Source organism: Canis aureus, chromosome 15 (assembly GCF_053574225.1).
Source record: "Canis aureus isolate CA01 chromosome 15, VMU_Caureus_v.1.0, whole genome shotgun sequence".
NCBI classification, from domain to species: Eukaryota; Metazoa; Chordata; class Mammalia; order Carnivora; family Canidae; genus Canis; species Canis aureus.
The window spans coordinates 35,588,558-35,610,823 of record NC_135625.1 but is presented as its reverse complement, the minus strand read 5'-3'; the positions used below and the strand labels follow the sequence as shown (position 1 = coordinate 35,610,823).

Sequence of the window (22,266 nt, the reverse complement as noted above, 5' to 3'; positions counted from 1 at the left end):
CTAGCGAGAGGATGCGTCTATGCAAATTTTTCTCCCAGACTCCACCTTTCTTGGAGGGGAACCTGGATCTCCGTTGCTTTACGACAGCGGGTCGTGAAATGACGAAGTGTTGCCTGGGCACTGGCGGAAGCTAGCCTGGTGCCTTGCGGCAGCGAGGCGAGCTGGGTCCGGATTCTGATGCGTACGCGGTGCGGGCGGGTTGTGAGGCGCCCGTGGAGGTGTTTGCGTCTCGCCTTAGGGCTTTATTTCTTAGACCTTTAGGGTTGTTTTGTTTCGTTTTGTTTTTAATCTTCAGAAAGGCAAGGGTAAGTCATCTACCGTTGGGAGTCTGAGATCCTCTTACTCCCAGAGACGCTCCGTTCCCTTCCTTCCCTGCATCTTTTCCTTTGCACGGACTGGCCTCTTGTGCAGGTTAGCCTCGCGACCCCGCGCCCGCCCGCCGACGTCTTGCCGTCTTACTTGGTTTTCTAGGTGTTCCTCGGGAGAATTCCAGCCTCCGGGTGGGTGATCTTTGTTGTCGGGCGGGCCGCACCAGCCTCCCATCTCGGCTCCCCGGAGGAGGCCAGCTCGTCGCTGCCGCGGGCTGAGCCATGGAGCCCGAGAGCCCGCGGGAACCGCCCCCGCAGGAAGGCTCCTGCCCGCCGGGAGAGCGGCCTCCCTCCGCCCTCGGGCAGTCCTTGTCTCAGATCGTGCACCGTCTCACCAGCCAGGAGCCCCGACGCGGCAAGGCCAGGAGTGCGGCGCTTGAGGACCTGAGCGCCCTGATAGAAGCCACAGAGTGTGACGAGCTATTGGAGGGGGGCGGCACGTGGCGCCGCGGAATGCCCGAGGTGCTGGGGCAGGTGGCAAGAGCCCTGGAGAAGTATGCAGCCCCGCCCAGGGAGCAGGAGGGCAGACGTCGTGCGGACTGCGAGGTGGCCGAGAAAGCGGCCGCGGTTGGGCTACTATTCCTTAAACTACTGGGGAGAATGGAGGCGGCCAAGTCTTCGTTGGTTGGCCCTACGTGGACTGCAGGCCTGCGTCACTCGGCCGCACCCATCTATGTTTTCGCGCTCACACACAGTCTGGAGCACCCGTGGACCAGCCCGAGGTCCCGTGAGGTTGCTGGAGAGGTGCTCTCCGTACTCCTTCGGGTTACTCCGTGTGCGTCCGTGGCAGGGTTTCTGCACGGAGAACATGAAGACGAGAAAGGGAGATTTACGGCAGTAATGGAGCTTCTCAAACGCGATTTGAATAAGTGAGTATTCTTGCCAAAGGACCACGACCTCTGGGCTTCAGCCTAACATCTTAGAATGTTTAGGGCTCGGAGGACCTGAGTTCCTCCAACGATAAGGTAAAGGGTGGTGTGATATTAGCAGATCTCTTAACGCCCGGGAGGGTTATGATTTGCTATAAGTGGCATTATTAGATTTTGGCGAATTCGACATTAGAGCCCAGGCCTTCAGGCCCCCACTTCCTAGCGCTCTTTCTAGCCCTCCGGAGTTCTGTCCCATGTCTTTACACTCAAGTTTCTTAAGTTAGGTGAGGATGGGGATTTGGAGAGGATTTAAACGTAGGGTTTGATTTTAAACTTAGGGATCTTGAAACTCATCACTAGGTATTAGATACAGTCGATTAGATCTGGAAGCCAGTTTGGGATGAAAGAAAGCCCTTTAGGTTGCTCTCAGCTAAAGTGTTCTTTGTGAGTTCCACTTGATACTTTGTATATTTGTAACGGGAGATGAGGAGAGAAAAATGTACACAACTGTCACTTTACCAGGAACCTGGAGTTTTGAGGTGACCTGGCACTTCATTTTATTGCTTCTGAGTCGGACCATGTCAGAGAGCCTCTTTGAACCTGTTTTTCTCTTTTTTTTTTTGTAATGAAAAGATATTATCTCCTCTTATACAGTTATTCTGAAGGTTGAGTAAAGTGTAATGAAAAACCCTCTTAATAAGCTGTAAATTGCTTTTCTTCAGATATTGATTCACTTGCTCCCCCCCTTTTTAAAAAAAGATTTTATTTATCTATTCTTGAGAGACAGAGATGCAGGCAGAGGGAGAAGCAGGCTCCATGCAGGGAGCCCAACGTGGGACTCCATCCCAGGTCTCCAGGATCAGGCCCTGTGCTGAAGGCGGCACTAAACCGCCGGGCCACCGGGGCTGCCCCACTTGCTCCCTTGTTATAGTGACTAGTACTGAAGGCATTTCCTTTACTCCCCTCTCCCTTCTTAACAAATCTTCGCTGTAACCACCCACCCCATCACCGCAGATTCTTTACAAGCTCGGATTGTAAACAGCTCCTTCTCACTAGATAAGCTTTAGGCCCAGAGCCCTGGGTGATTGTTCAATGTACTTAGTGTCAGGTTACTTTTTGTTTGTTTGTTTTTGTTCTTTTGGTGCAAGTTCTGTAAGTTATTTTGATCTAAATCTTAAACTGTATAATATCAAGAATTTTGTGTGCTATATTCTTTACAAGGACAAGAAAATATTCTTTCACTTGAAGAGGTTGATTTGCTTTGCTAGTTAACATGTCACTACTTAATGTGGTTTCACGTTTCCATTTAGGGAATCCTGGAAGAATAACCCTGCCACCAAACATGTTTTTTCATGGAGTCTACAACAGGTCACCCGACCCTGGCTTAGCCAACATCTGGAAACGGTACTTCCCCCGTCACTGCTCATCTCAGATGACTATCAAACCGAGAACAAAATCCTGGGTGTACGCTGCCTCCATCACATTGTGCTTAATGTGGTAAGCAACCTCTCATCTGTGTTGATGGAACAGATTGAGTCACCAGCATAACACTATTTTAGTGTTGCCTTTTTATACCTCTTATTAGCTTCCTGTTACGCTGTTATGTGACAAAAATCACTTATGTATATTTTTTTCTTTATATTTTCCTTCTGCCAACCTAGTAGATTGTACCTCTTAAGTAACGTATGTAGGACACCTGGGCCATTATCCTGCATGTCAAACTGAATAATCAGACCTTGATTAACAGTTGATTTTCAAGGAGCAAAAAAAATCAGAAACTGAAAAGGATTATGCTCAGTGTGCAAGCTATTATATTACTCAAGGAAACTTTTTTTTTTAAACTGTGTATAATGGAGCTTTAAAAATACACATAGAAGTAGAGAGGGGCATAATGAATCTTATGGTATAATTGTGTATCCATAGTTTCAAAAATTATCAACAATTTGGCAACCTTGGGAAACTTAATTGGGTAATTTTTCTGCTTGCAGCCAGCTGCTGATTTGCTCCAGTATAACAGAGCCCAGGTCGTATATCATGCCCTTTTCAACCACCTGTACACACCAGAGTACAACCTCATTCAGGTAATTTTAAGTTTTGTTTATAACTGCGAATCTAAGTTCTCAAACTTGAGTAGAAGGTGGTATTATGTGAATAAGGATAGTTGAGACACATTTTCCTCTCTTGGAAAGTGAGGGTGATGACCAAGTCATTGCCAACTTGAAAATAAAGTAGCAAATGACTAGTGAAAATGTCTTAATACTAAGCGGGCATTCACATTTCTGAGTCTCCACAGTAAAGCTAGTGTTTGGTCTTCATCTAGGCCAGTTCTCTATCACTTGAGAAAAGCTTTGTCTGAAAAGTTCTATTTTTTTTTTAATTTTTTAAATTTATTTATTATAGTCACACAGAGAGAGAGAGAGAGGGGCAGAGACATAGGCAGAGGGAGAAGCAGGCTCCATGCACCGGGAGCCCGACGTGGGACTCGATCCCGGGTCTCCAGGATCGCGCCCTGGGCCAAAGGCAGGCGCCAAACCGCTGCGCCACCCAGGGATCCCTGAAAAGTTCTATTTTTATGAAATGTCCTTCTCTGTTGCTTTGTATCAACACACTCTTGAAACTCCTTTTATGTTGGATATTACAGTGCTTTCACCCGAGAGATACTGAATACCTACTGTCTGAGGAACCATGTGGGTTCCAAGAGTGAATGGATCAGACAGGGTTTCTGGCTTTAAGAAACCCTTTAGGAAGACATGTAAATAAATGAGTATTTGGGGCACCTGGGTGGCTCAGTTGGCTGACTGCCTTTGGCTCAAGTCATGATCCCGGGGTCCTGGAATCCAGGCCTGTGTCAGGCTCAGGCTCCCTGCTCGGTGGGTAGTCTGCTTCTCCCTCTCCCCCAGTCCCTCCCTCTCTCCTTGTGCTCTCTGGTGCGTGCTCTCTCAAATAAATAATTAAAAATAAATGGACTCAACTTAAAAAAAATAAATGAGTATTTCTACATGTCTACAGCACAGTGTGAAATATGTATTAAGAGGTTTGTGTAGAGTGCAGTGGGTGTCCAGCAAAAGGTGCTAACCAATTTGGTGGTGGTGGGATGGTTTTAGGAGAATTTGGGAAGGAGGTGATCTTGGAAGGATGAACAGTTCTTTAGTAACAGAAAGAACATTCTGAAGACAGAAGAAACAAGTTATATAAAATCAGAGGTAGAAATAACCTTTTTTATGCCTGTCTTCCCTTCTTCTCTCCCCCCTGCCACATTTCTTTTATCAATGTAGGTATTAAGCTGAGAATCCAGGTACTGACAGCCAAAAAGTTTAGGACTCTTTAGATGATGGCTTTAAAACAAAACTAAGAGAAAAAGCAAAGATCCCAGGAGAGCTAGAAGGGAGTGCCTAGACATTGAAACCTCACAGAAGGTGGTCAAACTGGACACAAAGACCATCTCAGACTCTATGGAGGAGTTTTATTGTGAGAACATGTATATAAAGTTGCTAGCCCAATCAGTGAGTGTGAATGCAAATGAACAGGTCTTTTTTATTACTACCTCCCAGGCTGTGCTCCTGTGTCTGCTGGATTTATTCCCCATCCTGGAGAAAGCCCTGCAATGGAAGGGAGGTGCAGCTCGGCCCACCACACACTGTGATGAGGTGCTGCAGTTGATTCTGACCCACATGGAGCCAGAGCACCGCCTTCTCCTACGCAGGACCTATGCCCGAAACCTCCCGGCGTTTGTGAAGAGGTGAGTACCTGGGCCACTGGTCTGGCCTGGCCTACTCTTCAGGTTCATCTCCTCGATGCACATTTCTCTTTGCTTTTTAGGTTGGGGATTCTAACTGTCCGGCACTTAAAGAGACTGGAGCGAATCATCATTGGTTATCTGGAGGTTTATGATGGACCCGAGGAAGAGGCTAGATTGAAGATACTGGAAACCCTAAAACTTCTCATGCAATATGCATGGCCCAGGTAAAACTGCCAAGCAGGCAGGTATGCCCAGAACAATTTTTATCAAGATAAAAACTTTCAGAAAGGCTAATAAGTTGAAGTTAATAGGCTGGGCTTAACTGATGGTAAGCTAGGATCTGGAACTAAATGACAGAAAATTCTAATTGACAGTGAGGTCCCAGAACCCAAGCTTATTTCTCTCTTTAACTTTTAGGCCTAAGACTGTAACAGTTAAGGGACTGTGGACCATTTCCTCTTCTCTGGCCCAAAGTAGAAGTCCCTGGTAAGGGGAGATTCTACTTCTCCCTTTCCAGGAGGGATTATTTCCTTACAATAGAACCACACTTCTGGAGGGGAGTAGGGTATTCCTAGGCAGGCCAGAGTGTTCACGGGTACACACTGTGCTGCAGAAAACAGGGTCTCGAAGTGACTAAATCTGGTGTCTGGTGTCTAGTTCTGCTTCTGGCTCCCTGGTTGTTGAGTCATTTCCCTCAGTTCCTTCATTTAGGAAGGGAGGGCTTTACAACTTTGATGGCCTTTTGAAATCTTTGTTAATATCCTGATTTAGATAGAGTATGAACATAACTTTTTCTTGATTCCAGAGTTCCCTGTAGACTTGTGGTCTTATTGAAGGCGCTCCTGAAACTGATATGTGATGTAGCAAGGGATCCAAACCTTACACCTGAGCCTGTAAAGAGCGCCTTACTAGAGGAGGCCACCGAGTGCCTGATTCTCCTGAACCACTGTTCTCAAGGACAGGTGAAGGTGAGTCTGCAACCTGGGTCTTGAGCAGTTCCTCTGACTACAGTTCACATGCCTCACCTACTCTGTGGGAAAAAACACAGGGTTCAGGGCTCCACTTTGGAGACCACTAGCCCCCAATAAAGGGTGATTAACATCTCATTCTTCTTTTAAAGCTACTCAGCACTATTTAGACCAAAAAGCAAGAGGATCAGGAGAGGTCTCTGGGGTGAGGGTAGAAAATGGGCAAAAGATTGAGTTTATTAAAAAAGTCTGTTTCAGTCTCTGAATTTTTTTTAAATGATGAAATAATGAACTACAAGCCACCAAAAAATAACAACACAGGTAGAGTGATTCAGATCCCAGAAGTGTTTCCAGTTTTTCTGGGCAACTATATTTTTACATACTCTTACTTATTCACATGGAGATTTTTCCTTTAGTTTCATATTCCACAAAGTTAACTTCTCAAAACCAGAGCATATCATAGCTATATGTGTGTATTTATAGACATTTAATAAACCACTGCCTCATTTCTCTTTAGAAATTTTCAATTTAAAGTTAAAAAACAGCATAAAAATATTTAGAAATAGTTTGGGTTTTTTTTATCAGTTTATTCAAATTACTTCGTGTTGGCTCTTTCATCTCAGGCAGTTTTCACGAGCTGGATCCAATCTGATTTGCATTGGCTGGTATTAACGGGCTTCTTACCAGCCATCTTCACCAGCCAGCAGGACATTTCCATGCACACCGACACAGTACACCTGTTCCACAGACTGCTCTCTAATCTCATTTTTTTTTTCTTTTGAGTGTGGTACCAAGAAAGAAATACCAAAGTAAAAGAAAAAGTATCAATTAAAAATAAAACCCAAAGTCTATTTGGTTTCATGTTTCAGGATCTCCTGGTTAAAATTCTCCAAAGCTGTGAAGACAGCAAGGTGGTGAACTGTATCCGAAAAGTGCAGCAGGTTTCTGAAGGCACATCCTACAATGGAACCTAAAACTGGAAGGCTTTTTCTTCTTGTTCCTACTGTGTAAATGGAATTATTTAAGAAAAAAGGTATTTTCACACTAAACATTGTAGCTTAGACCTTTTTGTTTTAGTCCCTTCCATAGAAGTAGGGAAAGGGGAACAAGGCAAAAAAATGAAGATATTTCTAAATAAAGTTGGGGGGGGGGGAGGATGCCAAGGAAACGGGTGGATAGCATTTAAAACTTAGAAATATTTACACCCACAAATTCATCTGTTAAGCTTCTTGGGCTCAAGCTGTTACTTCAAAGCATATGCCAACGCTATAAAAATACTGTGTTCACAACTCAAGGCCTCCTCCGCTCCCTCCCAGATTTCTTGCCCCACAGAAGTAGCATAAATATTAAAAACACAAATATTGTGTTGAATACCATATGAAAGAGCAAAAACTGGAGGTGTTTACATGTTCATGGTACAAGAAAGAGGATGATGAAAATGTTCAGTCCTGCTTATAAATGTCTCAAGTCACATAGTTTTGGCCTTGGCCACAGGCTCTGTCTCCTGCTCATACTCTATCTCTACATAGGCTCGTTTTCTCTGCAAGTGTCCTTTCAAGGGTGTTTTGCCTTTATGTTTTGCATTAAGGACCTTTTCTTCTTCCTCACTGGAGGATTTATCATCCTGATCTTCGTCACTGCTGGCATCCAATTTATCCATATCCTGATATGGGGATGGAAAAAAAAGAAAATTCTAGATTCATCCTCAAACTCCTCTCATTGTCTTCTCAATTTAGAACCAGAGAATTTATCTGGCTCTGTATTCAGAAACCTTCTTTTTCCTGAAGGCCAAGGACAATTTTTCTGCCCATTAATCTCACCTCAAAATCACTTATGTCACTTTCATCCACCTCATCGTCTTCCACAAATTCTCTTTTTCCCACATCCTAAAATAAAAATTGGTACGTTCAAAATACAGAATGAAAATTCAGCTTATGCTTCTTGATGAGTAAGTGTATAAATAACAGATTCACAGTCTACTTACTAGGCTCAACCAAAATCTACTTATTTCTAAGTTTTAATACTTCTAAATTAAAAACATTTTAGGGTTATCAATTTCTTTTAATGAGGTAAAACATCCTTATTTAAAAAAAAATCAGTATACAGATAGGGCTTTACAAACAATTCTGTACATTTAATTAAACCTATTAATTTCAAATATTGAAAAGGGTTACTACTAGGAAAAAGTACCATCTGTATGCCTATGTGAGCATACCATGTGATTAAGCAACTACCTGCTAAATCTGATCTTTTCCTAAAAACACTATAACTCAAGTACCTCCCCTGTATTAATAGTGAAATGAAATCCTGTATAAATTTCAGTAAGTTCCTTAAAAAAAAAAAAAAAAAAATTTTCAGTAAGTTCCTTTAGCTGATGAAGATTCTTCCATTTGTCTCCTTGCAAGAAAAATTTCAGAATCCCAGTAAATACGATTAAATTGTCAGTGTGTAAACAGCTTATTGGCTGAACAGAGCTAACCTCATGATAAAGAAAAACGACCAAAGAATTTTTGGTTAGGGGAATGAAATGATATTGTCTCCCAAGTTCATGTAAAGAGATCTAGTTTTACAAGACTACTGTTTGATGAAGCAAAACGAACAAACAAGGCTTACTTCTTCATCTTCATCTTTTTCCTCAGAATCTGAAGAGTCACTCTCTGCCTCCTGCTGTTCCAGGGCTTTATCAAAGGCATGAATGGGGAAGTTGTAGATGTCGCCATACTGAAGAACACAGATACACACCAGCTTTAATGACCTCTCAATCGTACATGTGAAATCCACTGTCCAATAAGCATATTATTTTTTCCCCAGTGATTAAATGAGAGTACTTGATTTGATAAGTAGTAGTATTTCTGTATTAATATCAAGCCTAGAGCTGACACTATCTTAAAAGCCCATTTTAAATAACCACTGGTTAAAATCAAGTAGCTTCCATGAAGAGTCACTTGAAACTTAGTTTATAAAACCCATGGCTTGGAACAAATGTAAATTCGCTGACAGAAAGAAGTAATAAGGAAAGTTTTATTCATTTTTGTCTTGTAAATGACATTAATTTCTATTTTTTTAAAAGATTTTATTTATTCATGAGACACAGAGGCAGAGACAGGCAGAGGGAGAAGCAGGCTCCATGTAGGGAACCCAACATGGGACTCGATCCTGGGTCTCCAGGATCATACCCTGGGCTGAAGGTGGCGCTAAACCGCTGAGCCACCCAGGCTGCCCAACATTAGTTTTTAAAGTGAATTAAAATCCCATTTTAAAAAGTCTTAGGAAAAAAAAAAAAAAAAGTCTTAGAAGATTAGGGTGCAGGAGGATCAAAACTGCATGCCTTTTATACAGAGATCTGGAACTGTTGTACTGGGGACACAAGTTGGCAATATGGTGCAAAGGGAAAGGTCTCTTACACTAAATGGAGCATCAAGGGTGACCAGAGCACTTTATAGGTTTGTGTCAATGAACTAAAGTGGGGAAGCCAGAGCCTGTATATGTTTTATTTCAGGAACAAAAAGTAAAGATCTTTCCAGCATTTTTGAAAATAAAACACATTTCCCACTAGTTCCTAGCATATTACTGATCTAAAAAATAAAGTTTACATCCCAAAGTTCTTAGCTTTCTTACCGTATCTTGTTTCAATCTCTCCAGCAATTCCTTTTCAATAGCATTATCCAGCTGCGCAGCTATTAATGCCTTTTCCTGTAACGAAAAATGAGTAAACCCATTTATTTCATATTGATACTCATTTTTCAGCCTAGAAGAAGAAACCGTGAGGTTTTTATTTTAAAAAACTACTTTCCCCCTACTCTTGCTATCACTAGAACTTGTGCCTCTCCAGCCAGATATATTTCTGCTTTCTGTCCCAAACCTTGAGAACCTTTTAATTTTTAAAAACTCCAATTGTTTTATAAATAGCATTCTAAATGAAGTTCTAACAAAGCCTTTCATAGATGCACAAAGCATGTAGCTCTACATACATTTAAGTGTCTTAGAAAATGAGCAATTCTGAACTAGATTTTAAAAGCTGAGAAAGGAAAATAGAGACCTTTACTCATACTTCTTCTAAAACCGTTTTAGATTCCATGTGACGGAAAAATAGATTAAAAATTTCTTCCTCCAGTGATCACATCCAAAATGATATATGGAATCAACCTGGACCACCCAAAACCAAAACATAAGAATCTAATCTAAATCTACTTTCTAGCCCAAGACTGCATTCATTTAATAGTGAAGATGATAAAAGATTCTAAAGTCTTACATACTGAAAGTTTGAATAACAGTGTACAAGATAAATCACAGGGAGACTGGGGACACATGATCAGTTAAAAGGCTATCATGCTGTTTTGCACTGTTCTCTAAATTAGGTGCTCGCACCTCAAGGGCAATCCACTGAGATGCAGGCAGAAAATAGTGAAAATTGTTATATATTTCTTCTTTAAAAATTAAATGTTATATTTGAAAAATACTACACAGAGTCTGTAAGTGTGGATCTCACTACTTTATTCAGATGATTACAGCATTTGGCAGTTAATGTTTGCTTAAGTGGATTTATAGAGGCTACTGAATAGTTTGCAATACCATAGGAATGGTTATAAAAGTATGCTATTTAGTGGTTTAGTACTTAAAAAGAGTTGTACGACTTAAAGAATCATGCATTTTTCACAAGAAAAATGTTCCAAATTTTCCAAGATGACAAAGGACTGTCAGTAGTATGTAACAACACAAGTTTAAAAAAATACTCCATTCTTTCAAGAGAAAAGTATTTTAAGAGTTTACAATGTTTTTTGAAAAAAAATTTATTCTGTGAATAGAATGTCTTAAAAAGAAAAGTGTGATTACACCTAAAAAGTAACATTGTGAAAACATGCGTCTCCCGTAAAAGCAGCAATCAGACACTCAAAATATTCTGGAACCACAATTTTCCAACCCATTTAAAGATCTTCCAAATCTACATTTTTCAGAAGGCTTCAAATTTATTTGCTAAAAGCAGAAAAACTTAATTTCCTCTGAAAGGCTTGTAAGACCACCTGTTTAGCTATCAGGGAAAAAGCATACTCACTACCTGTGTCTGAATAAAAACCTCTGCATAACTGCTGATGAAGGATGAAAAATGAAGAGCCACTACTTAATGCAAACAATCAACAATGTACTTCTTCATGTATCTCTGAGGAATCTATCAGTTATGAGAGCAGTCAAAAAGAATTCCTTCTCAGCAAAGACCTAGACCTTCGTTTCATCAATAATAGATATGTCAGTTATAATACACCTATTAGTGCAAGTACACATGAATAGTAAGTAACATAAAAAATATGCTGGGCAGTATATGTTCAAAAATTCCTTTGGTGAGTAAGGGATCACAACAGTTTGTGGAGACCAATGCTGTAATAGATTTGAAGTCTGGAACTCTATGTGATTAATAGGAACAAAGGCACTAAATTATTAAAGCTATTTCTTGATAGGACATGACAAATGATCAGGGAAATGTATGTTGGCAGAAGGGAAGTATGCACAACAGACACCTAGAATAAATGAAAATCCGAACTTGTAGGAAAGCTAATTCCAGGGTCTTGAAAAGCAAAAGAAAAGTCAACTTGAATGAGGTACCAGTGAGATGGACAGGCAGACAGCTCTATTGACAAAGGCTGGAGTTTTCCAACTAGATTTTCCATGGTATTCCCAACACTACCGATTAATCTGGTAACAAAGCTGCCCAGTTTACTTCAAAGAAACAACCCCAATCAATTCCTTATAAGCAATTTTAAAATCAAAAAAACTCAATTTACTGGCCTAATGTGACCTGAAATAACATAAGGCTACTTAAAAAGCTTTTGAAATTCCATGTAGTCTGAACCTTCTTATATTTCACTAGAGAGCTACTAGTGTATCTGATTAGAATGCTCAAACCCTGAGGACCCAAATAAAATTACTAATGAAAGAGGAGAAATAACAACCAACACCACAGAAATACAAACAATGTAACAGAATATTATGAAAATCTATATGCCAACATTTGGACAACTTAGTTCAAATGGATACATTTCTAGAAACATATAACCTACCAAAACTAAAGCAGGAGAAAACAAAATTTGAATAGACCAATAGCCAGCAATGAAATTGAATGAGTAATCAAAATGCTCCCCAAAAACAAAAGTCCAAGAACTTCCACGGCTTCCAAGGCTTCATAGGCTTGTTCTACCAAACATTTAAAGGTTAATACCCATTCTTCTCAAACTATTCCAAAAACACAAGAGGAAGGAAAATTTCCAAATTCATTCTATGAGGTCAGTATTACCTTAATACCAAAACCAGATATAGACACTACAAAAAAAGAGAACTAGAGGCCAATCTCATGAATATAGATGTAAAAATCCTCAACAAAGTATCAGCAAACTGAATCTAACTATATTAAAAAAAAATTACATACCATGATCAAGTGGGATTTATTCTGAGCATGCAAGGGTAGAGTAGTTCAATACTGACAAAACAACATGATACATCACATCATTCAGAGAAAGGATAAAGACCATATAATTATTTCAATACATACAGAATAAGAATTTGACAAAGCACAACATCCATTCTTGATAAGAAACCTTCTGCAAAGTAGGTCTAGAGGGAACATACCTCAACATATATGAAAAACCTACAGCAAACATCTTCCTCAATGGGGAAAACCTGAGGGTTTTCCCCCTAAGATCAGGAACAAGGCAAGGATGTCCACACCACTTTCATTCAACATAGTACTGGAAGTCCTAGTCACAGCAATTAGACAACACAAAGAAATAAAAGACATCCAATGGGTAAGGAAGAAGCAAAATTCTTACTCTATGCAGATGACATGATAATATATATAGAAAACCCTAAAGACTCCACCAGAAAACTGCTAGAATTGATAAATGGATTCAGAAAAGTTGCAAAATCAATGTGCAGAAACCTGCTTCATTCGTAAATAATTAAGCAGCAGAAAGTGAAATAAAACAATCCCATTTTCAACTGCATCAAAAACAAAATATCAAGGATAAACTTAACCAAAGAGGTGAAAGACCTGAATTCTGTAAACTACAAAACAGTGATGAAAGAAATTCAAGACGATTCAAAAAAGTGGAAAGACATTCCATGCTCATGGAAGAGCAAATACTGTTAAAATGCCCATAGTTCCCAAAGCAAGCTACACATTAAATGCAATCTCTATCAAAATACCAAGAGCATTTTTCATACAACTAGAACAAACAATCCTAAAATCTGTAGGGAACCACAAATGACCTCGAGTAGGTAAAACAATCTTGAAAAAGAAAAACAAAACTGGAGGTATCCTGATTTCAAGTTCTACTACTAAGCGGTAGTAATTAAAACAGTATAGTACTAGCATAAAAATAGGTATAAATCAATGGAATAGAACAGAAAACCTAGAAATAAATTCACAATTACATGGTCAATTAATCTTTGACAAGGGAGGAATGAATATACAATGGGAAAAAGCCCAATAAATAATGTTGAGAAAACTGGACAGCCACTGGCAAAAGAATGAAATTGGACTTTCTTTCACCAAACACAAAAATAAATGCAAAATGGATTAAAGACCTAAATATGAGACCCCAAACCATAAAAATCCTTGAGGAGAACACAGGCAGTAATCTGACACTGCCCATAGCAACATTTTTCTAGCTATGTCTCCTGAGGCAATGGAAATAAACTACTGAGACTATAACAAAAAAGAAAGTTTCTGTACAACAAAGGAAACAACTGACAAAACTAAAAGGCAACATACAAAATGGGAGAAAGTATTTGCAAATGATATATCTGATAAAGGATTATTATCTAAGAACTGATATAACTCAACTCCCAAAACACAAATAATCCAATGTAAAAATGGGGAGAAGGCATGAACAGACATTTCTTCAAAGAAGACATCTAGATGGCCACAAGACACATGAAAAGATGCTCAAAATCACTCATCATCAGGGAAATATAAATCAAAACTACAATGAGGTATCACTTCATACCTGTCAGAATGGCTAAAATCAGTAACAGACGAAAACAAACGTGGGTGAGAATGTGAAACAAATGAAACCCTCTTGCATTGTTGGTGACAATGCAAACTGGTGCAGCCACTTCAGAAAACAGTATGAAGATGCCTCAGAAAGTTAAAAATAGAACTACCCTAACTACCCTAAGAGCCAGGCATTGCACTATTGGCTATTTACCCAAAAAAATAACAAAACACTAATCAAAAGTATACACGCACCCCTCTGTTTATTGCAGCATTATTTACAATAGCCAAAATATGTCCACTGATTGATAAATGGATACAGAAGTGGTGTGTGTGTGTGTGTATATATATTTATATATATATAATTACTCATCATTAAAAAAAAAAAAACAAACGAAATCTTGCCATTTGCAAGGACATGGATAGAGCTAGAATGTAACCTGCTAAGTGAAGTAAGTCAGAGAAAGACAAATACCATAGGATTTCACTCATATGTGGAATTTAAGAAACAAAGAACAGAAAAAAAAAATACAAATCAGGAAACAAACTCTTAACTATAGAAAACTGTTACCAGAGTGGTGCTTAGTGGGGAGACGGGAAATAGAGGATGGGAATTAGAGTTTTTACCGTGGGGGTAAAAAAAAAAAAAAGGATGCTCAAACCCTCCTGAATGTAGTATGCAACGTATAAGATCGGCAACAAACCGAAGTTCTGACTTCTGAAACATTTAACATCAAGAATTTCAGACAAGGGATTTCTCTGTTCTCCATTATATACATGCCCAAGAACCCTTATTTTAATCTACTCTGAAAGTCATAATCTTAAAAAAGAGCATCTGATATCTTATACAACTAATACTACTATGCATTAGGGAACCATTACTCAAGGCCCCAACAGTTCATAGACAATGGTGACTGACTCTTTCTCATGATCCTTACCTACACAACCCCAACCTCAATGGAAATACAAAAGCTATGAGTCCCAGAATGGTAAGTTACCTCTCTTCTTTTCTCCCTCCGCTCCACCTTCTTACTCAAGGGAACAAGTTTCCTCCTACGGAAAATAAAAATTATCAGAAAACCCAAGTGCACATTCTGTGTGTTCCTTTTTTAAAAAAAAAAAAAATGAGAAGAAAGAAGGATTGGAGTTGATTTTGTAGGGCTTAGCTCAATATAGCCAAGACTATATACTTGACAATTTCCTAGGTATTTAATGCTACAAAAAGTCAGACATTTTTACACATATTTTAATGTGTATTTTATTTTTTGTTTTCTTAAGGCATTCTGAGACTTCTGAGGGCATTCACTATGCTAAGATTAATGCTTCAGATAACAAAGAAAAGGAATTTTCTGTAAAAGACTGCCATCTTTAGCTTTCTTTGCAGGTCCCAATGAAAAAGTATTAGGACCCATCACTCCTTAGGAAGGTATTCAATTAATTTTGTGGATATCATAACATTTTTAAAAATTAGTTTTCAGTGAACCCAGAGTAAAGTTCTTAAATTTTATTTATTCACATTTTTAAGGTCATTGTCAATACCCTAATTTTAGGATTCTGTCAGGGAGAAAATTTCCTGAAGCTGCTTTTTAGACAGGGAGGAGATCATCAAGTTCTACTCTACTGCTTTTTTAAGTCCTGGAACATCAAAGGGCACAATTTTAACCAGAGGTAAACTTTCTTCTTGTCAGCATCTCATAAAAGGTTACCCAAAATTGGATTTAATAAGAAGCATTACTAAAGGTTTCATAATCTCTCATCTTCCTAATGTGACCCAAGGAAAAAGACTTAAGAAAATAAATATAATAAATGAATGATCGCTTACTTACTGTCGCTTTAGTGTAAGTTTTCTAATTCGAATTAGGTACTGGGTGATCTTGGTGAATCTTTGCTTACACTTGTGTCGAATGAAACGGGGCCAGTAAATTAGATTTTCATCTATTTGTTCCAGTGCTCTCTCATAGTTTTTATGAAGCCGGACCTATCAAACAGAAAAAGAAAGCTTAAAGAGTAAGAGTAAATGACCGGGTCTCCACTCCTATGATACTCATATGCCCTAACGAGGTTGGCTTCAAAACTTTAATACAGGGGCACCTGTGTTGCTCAGTAGGTGAAGCATTTGACTCTTGATTTTGGCCCAAGTCATGATCTCAGGGTCCTGGGATCGAGCCCTGTGTCAGGCTCTGTGCTCAGTGAGGAGTCTGCTTCTCCCTCTGCCTCCCACCTTGTTCTCTCTCTCACAAACAAGTAAACCTTAATTAAAAGTTTACTCCAGCTATGGTCAAAGAAAAGAGAAAAATATGGGCATTTTGCTACTGATTAAGGTCATTGTGATTTTATGTCCTAAGTCTTACCCGTTCCCAGAGACGCCTAGGAAAAGCTGCTCGCTCTATAACCTTCATATACAAGTAGCACTGTCCTGCAAGATAAAGTAAATACCATTAATATTATTTACAGAGAGACTAAAGAACATCCTTTTAAAGCTGTTGACTAGTTCTCATGGAAGTTAAAACTAAGGAGTCACCTTTCTCCTCTTTGATAGTGGCATACTGACTGTTTGCCAGGGGACAAGACGACCGGTTACATAGTCCAGTCAGGCTGTATTCATTTCTGCAAAAACTTTGAGTCTTAGTTCTAGAACAGGAGGAAAAGAGCAAAAGTTGTAAGATGGGTTACCAGGAGGGCAACTGAAGGAATCTTTGCCCACCTTGCAAATCTAGACTCACCTTATTTTGAAAGAACAAAACTGCTTATTTCCTAATGTATCCCAGATAACCTGCAAGACAAAGTAAAATCCATTTCAATTGCTCTGACTCAACAGATGAGAGTATTAACTCAAGAAAACACCCTGGGCAATGCCCTGGTTACTGAAGAAGTCTCCTTGGGTCTTTGAAGAATGAGAAGAGGAAGAAATGCTTTGTAAAAGTCTCATTTTTCTTTTTATGCAGATTCTTGTAGAAAAAAATACAAATTGGCAATAATCATACCCCATTACCCACAGATTTAGAATTTTGTAAATGTTTTCAATTTTCTTCTATGAACGTACATTCCACCAATCACTATGCCTATATTTTTAACAAAAATGAAATGTTATATATATTTTGTAACTTTCATTTATTACTTAATATGTTCATTATCCACTGTAAAAGGCTGCAGAGTACTAGATTGGGGATATAGATAGTATAACTTGGTCTCATCTGGGCAAAAAAAATAATCTACTGCTATCTTCTACTAACTAATGTGTTCCTTACTCTTTCAGCATTGATTGTAGATTTATATTAATACACTAACTCCCTAAGTCATGAGCAGAAGAGGCACTCAAGTGTTAGTTGAATAAAGGAAGGGATAGTGCTTAAACAGTTTTATCTACTTAGAGAGAAGGAAATGTAAACAAAGCAGCAGTCTAAGTGCCACAAAAGAAGTTTTAAGAGCTTTTGAGTGGGCTGCCCTGAGGAACTGGGAAAGGCTTTAAATAAGTCAAAGCCTAAAACGTAAATAAAGGTAAACACATAAAATAACATTTTGGGAATTTTATAGTATGTGTGTTTGGTGGGGGATGACAAGAAGGTTAAGAAGAAATGAAACTCGGACAATAGCTCATTCTGGCTTGTGGCTGTAAGTAGGTGACTCCCACATTGACAACAGGTCAAACTTCTCTCCTGGGCAGACTTGTATTTACAACCAACTGCCGACCTGAAATCTCTACCAGGATGTCAGAAAGGTGTCTCCCACATTAACATATCCATAGGAAGGTCTCGGTTCCACACCTCTCAACATATCTCCACAAAGGAAACCACCACTGAACTATTCAAATCCAAAAACCCTTTGATTTTTCCCTTTCCCTCTTCATTGAGGGGATCATGTAGTCTTTTTGGTCACACAGAAAATACGGACCTCAGATCCACCCACTTCTTTTCTTCTCTGCCATCACTACGTTGGTGGAAACTACTTTCATCATACTCTAGTCTCCCCTGCTTTCATTCTTTCTCTCCTTCAAATAACTAGACAACTTTCCCCAAAATGTCAGAGGTCGTTTCCCATCAGCAGCCCTAGCAACACTCCTTAGAAGCCTCTACATGACCTTGTCCTGCAAGCAAACCCAACTTCATTACCTCTGTTCCCTCAATCCCTAAGGCTAACATCGGTATTCTTTAATATATTCCATCTCTCTTACGTCCAGATCTTTGCACTTCACTGTTCTTACTGCATGGATTTTCCCCCCCTTTTCTGCCCCAAAGCCCCTCAATGAGGGTTCATTCTCCTGTTTCAGATCTCAGCTCAAATATCTTCTATTCAGGGAAACCTTCAGCTGTGTCTGAAGTGGTCTCTAATCACTCTCTGCTTCACCAGCCTAGTTAGGTCCCTCTCTCACACAATCAGCACGCAGTACAACGGCTTTCGGTTCGGTCCCGTGTTTACCCACCGTCTGCCTTCTCCACTAGAGCGCTGCAGGAAAGCAGAGGTCTTCTGTCAGGCTTATTAAAAACTAATAAAAATCTCCAGTGATTACCACAGTACCTGGCACACCGTAAGCACTTTTGTATTTCTCATACACATAACTAAATAAATGAGGATCGAGGATGCTTCCGAAAATTATGACTTGGGCAGGCGGACAATGGAACAGATGTAAAGAAAGACCAAAAGCGGGAAAGGCAGATTTAAAGGCAACACACACGTGGAAGAAAGGGATCCTTACACCTGAGGTCTCAACGCGGCCGTACCCCCCCCCCCGCCCCCAGCCGCCCGTCCCACGTCCAGGGACCCGAGAGGCCAAGCGCTCCCTGGCTGGGCAGCACGGCCGGGCCCAGACGACCCCGAGGGCCGAAGCGCCCGTGCTGCGGGCCCCCACCCCGCTCGGGCCGCCGGCGGGAGAGCCGGGCACACACGTGAGAGCCCCACGTTCGGAAAGCGGCGTCCCGGGCCTCGGATCTGGAGCCACACGAGGCTAACGCGCCAGCTCAGCATGTGGCTCCCGAGTCCTAAAGCAGGAGAACGCGGGTGGCAGGCACGCGGGAGACTCACATCATCGGACTGCATGGCGCCGGCGGCTCAGCGTGCGAAGCCCGGCCAGGTCTCCGCGGCAGCCATGCTCCTTCCGGAAAACCCCCTCCGGAAGCCGAGTCTCGCCTATCGCGAGAGTGCGCACGGGTCGGGCGTGCACAGCGCCCCGCGGTGGCGTGACTCACGCCTGCACCGCCGCCGGCCCCGCGCAGGAGTCGGCCGAGCCGCGGCGCGCGGAGGCCGAGGGCCGTGGGCGCGCCCTGCTCCAGAGCGCGGTCTATGTGCGCCCCTGCGGGGTGCCCTGGCCGCCGACCCCCGCCCCGGCCGGAGCGCGCCGTGGGGGGGAGGGGGCAGCGCCGTCCCCGGCCGGAGCGCCGCCTAGCGGCAGGAGCTGCGCTGGGTCTACTCCGTGGCCCGCGCTCCGCAGCTGCTTCGCCAGAGAGACCCCCGCTCCCGCCCTCACTTCCCCTCGCTTAAACCCCGCCAACCGTTTGCTGTGGCATTGGGTCTTGACCTTTGAAATTCATGGATTTAGATAATAATAAAATACGAAAAAAATGGGAAGGCTAGCAGGTTTTCCCCAATTTTATTTTGAGGGGAAAAAGAAAACCTTTATTAGCTCACACTGTTTTTCTAAAGACCAGTTCGATGCCGAAAGAATAAAAAAAAGGCACACTCTCAGAATAACGGTGGGCACTTAATTTGCATATCACATTATAATAATTATATCATCAGTAATGTCATTTTGCTGCATGCAGGTGGAAACCACTCTGCTGGAGGTATGCCTGGGTGGCTCCCTCAGGCCTTGGCCTTGATTTGACTCAGGTTATTAGGGTCCCGGGATCCAGGCCCTACTTGGGCTCCTTGATCAGTGGGGAGTCTGCTTGAGGATTGCTCTTTTTCTCTCCCTCTGCCCCTCCCCTCTGCTGTCTCTCTCGAAAAAGAAGGAAGGAGAGAAAAGACAATACCCTGCTGGAAACCATTTATTTGGCAGTGGTTTTTGAAGCCAAATTCAGGTTATAAAAGCCAATTGCGGGGCACCTGGGTGGCTCAGTGGTTGAGCATCTACCTTTGGCTCAGGTTGTGATCTCTGGGTCCTGGGATCGAGTCTCTGCAGGGAGCCTGCTTTTCCCTCTACCTATGTCTCTGCCTCAATCTGTGTGTCTCTCATGAATAAATAAATAAAAATCTTTTTAAAACAACACTAAAAACCAATTGCTATTTACTAAGTATCCTTGAGCAAGTCACCCTTTAGCAAACTATCCCATTTGAAAAATGGAGGTAAATGAGGACCAGAGGTGTGTTAAATGCATAGTTTACATTGCTTCATAAAAATTTTTGATTGTTCTCACTCACCTACTTGGTTTCCCTGGTTTAAAGACCTAGAGGGCAGTCATATCACACACACACACATGCTCTTTTATGTTAATAAAATCAAGTTTAAAATAATGTGGGAGAGGAGTGCCTGGTTGGCTCAATAGTGTGGTCAGCCCTACCCTGGATGCAGAGATTACTTAAAAAAATAAATGGAGGAAGCTTCTTAAGAAATAATAATAATGTGGTAGAATCCAAAAGCTAGACAGTACTCACCAGGTATACCACACTGCACTCCCCAAACTGTTTTAAGAAGGGAAAGTGATACATTTTTCAGTTTGATTTAGAACACCACTTCCCTGCTCACCACCAACAGGTAAATCCAATGAATAACTTTTTATTTTTTTAAAAAGATTTTACTTATTTATTTGGGAGAAAGAGAGAGAGACAGATATATTGACAGAAAGCACAAGTGGGGATGAGAGGGAGAAGCAGGCTTCCCGTTGAGCAGGGAGCCTGAGGGGCTCAATCCCTGGACCTCGGGATCATGACCTGAGCCGAAGGCAGATGCCTAACCAGACCCAGGTGTCCCTGAATAATTTTTAAAACTGATTTATAATTGACATATATTAGTTTCAGTAGTACAAAATAATGATTTATATCTGTATATTGCAAGAGGATTACCACAGTAAGTCTAGTTATCCTCTGTCACTATAGAATTAACAATTTTTTTCTAACAAGAATGTTAAAGATCTACTTTCTTAGCAACTTTCAAATATGAAATACATACTTTTATTTTTAACTATAATCACCATGTGCACATTATATCCCTATGACTTTTTTAAAAGAGATTTTATTTATTTATTCATGAGAGATATAGAAAGGCAGAGACATAGGCAGAGGCAGAAGCAAGCTCCTTGCAGGGAGCCTAATGTGGGACTCTATCCCAGGACCCTGGGATCACTGCCTTGAGCCAAAGGCAGATGCTCAACCACTGAGCCACCCAGGCGTCCCTTTGACTTGTTTTTGTTTTTTTTAAGATTTTATTTATTTATTCATGAGAGACACAGAGAGAGAGAGAGAGAGGGAGAGAGAGAGAGAGGCAGGCAGAGACACAAGGCAGAGGGAGCAGCAGGCTCCATGCAGGGAGCCTGACAAGGGACTCCATCCCGGGACTCCAGGATCATGCCCTGGGCTGAAGGTGGCACTAAACCACTGAGTCACCTGGGTTGCCTGCTATGACTTGTTTTTTAAAAGTTTGTTTGTTTGTTTATTTATTTATTTATTTATTTATTTGAGAGAGAGAGAGAGAGGGTGCAAGTGGGGGCAGGGGAAGAGAGAGAGAGAATCTCAAGCAGATGCAGTGCTGAGCAAGAGCCAAGGGCTTAATCTCAGGACCCTGAGATCATGACCTGAGCTGAAATCAAGAGTTGGATGCTTAACAGACTGAGCCTCCTAGGCGCCCCCCCCCCCCATGATATTTTTGTAACTACAGGTTTGTACCTTTTGACTGCTTTCACTCATTTCTCCCCTCCCCCAAACATTCTGTTCTCTGCTTCTATGAGCTCTGTTGCCTTTCTGTTTTAGTTTTTTATTATTTTTAAGATTTATTTATTTGGGGGGGGGGGAGAGAATCTTCAAGCAGATTCCCCACTGAGCATGGAGCCCAATGCAGTGCTTAGTGTGGGCTTTCTATCTTATGACCTATGAGATCATGACTTGAGCAGAAACCAAGATTCAGACACGTAATTGATTAAACCACCCTGGGCCCTTGTTTTTGTTTTTAAGATTTCACATGTAAGTGAGATCATATGATATTTGTCCCTCTCGGCCTTATTTCATTTTGCATAATCCCCTGTAGGTCTATTCCCATTGTCACAAATGGCAAGATTTCATTTTTAAATAATGACTGAATAATATTCCATTTTCATTTCTTCATATATACTTCCTTTTACTAATATATATATATATATATTCTTATTCACTCATCAATTGATAGATATTTAGGTTCTTACCATATCCTTGG

At 41.0% G+C, this 22,266-nt stretch overlaps 2 protein-coding genes across 4 annotated transcripts; one reads left to right on the top strand and one right to left on the bottom strand.

Annotated features, from left to right (window-relative positions):
• Window positions 1-91: 91 nt before the first annotated feature.
• On the top strand, window positions 92-9,548 carry TTI2 (TELO2 interacting protein 2). 3 transcript variants are annotated; one of them, XM_077849101.1, is made up of 9 exons: window positions 95-305; window positions 472-1,237; window positions 2,548-2,734; window positions 3,226-3,318; window positions 4,789-4,976; window positions 5,057-5,200; window positions 5,782-5,944; window positions 6,814-6,977; window positions 8,584-9,548. In XM_077849101.1, the coding sequence occupies exons 2-8, from the start codon at window positions 591-593 to the stop codon at window positions 6,916-6,918; spliced, it is 1,527 nt and encodes a 508-aa protein (XP_077705227.1). In that variant the 5' UTR covers window positions 95-305; window positions 472-590; the 3' UTR covers window positions 6,919-6,977; window positions 8,584-9,548. The 3 variants fall into 3 exon arrangements, with proteins under 3 accessions (XP_077705229.1, XP_077705227.1, XP_077705226.1); XM_077849103.1 differs by having other exon boundaries at window positions 92-1,237; window positions 6,814-8,269; window positions 8,307-9,548; XM_077849100.1 differs by having other exon boundaries at window positions 95-1,237.
• On the bottom strand, window positions 6,267-19,076 carry MAK16 (MAK16 homolog). Its single transcript, XM_077849106.1, has 10 exons — window positions 18,948-19,076; window positions 16,652-16,701; window positions 16,450-16,559; window positions 16,280-16,344; window positions 15,755-15,906; window positions 14,927-14,981; window positions 9,563-9,637; window positions 8,558-8,665; window positions 7,765-7,830; window positions 6,267-7,607 (listed from the first exon to the last, which is right to left on the bottom strand). The coding sequence occupies exons 1-10, from the start codon at window positions 18,960-18,962 to the stop codon at window positions 7,413-7,415; spliced, it is 891 nt and encodes a 296-aa protein (XP_077705232.1). The 5' UTR covers window positions 18,963-19,076; the 3' UTR covers window positions 6,267-7,412.
• Between the last annotated feature and the right edge of the window lie 3,190 nt (window positions 19,077-22,266).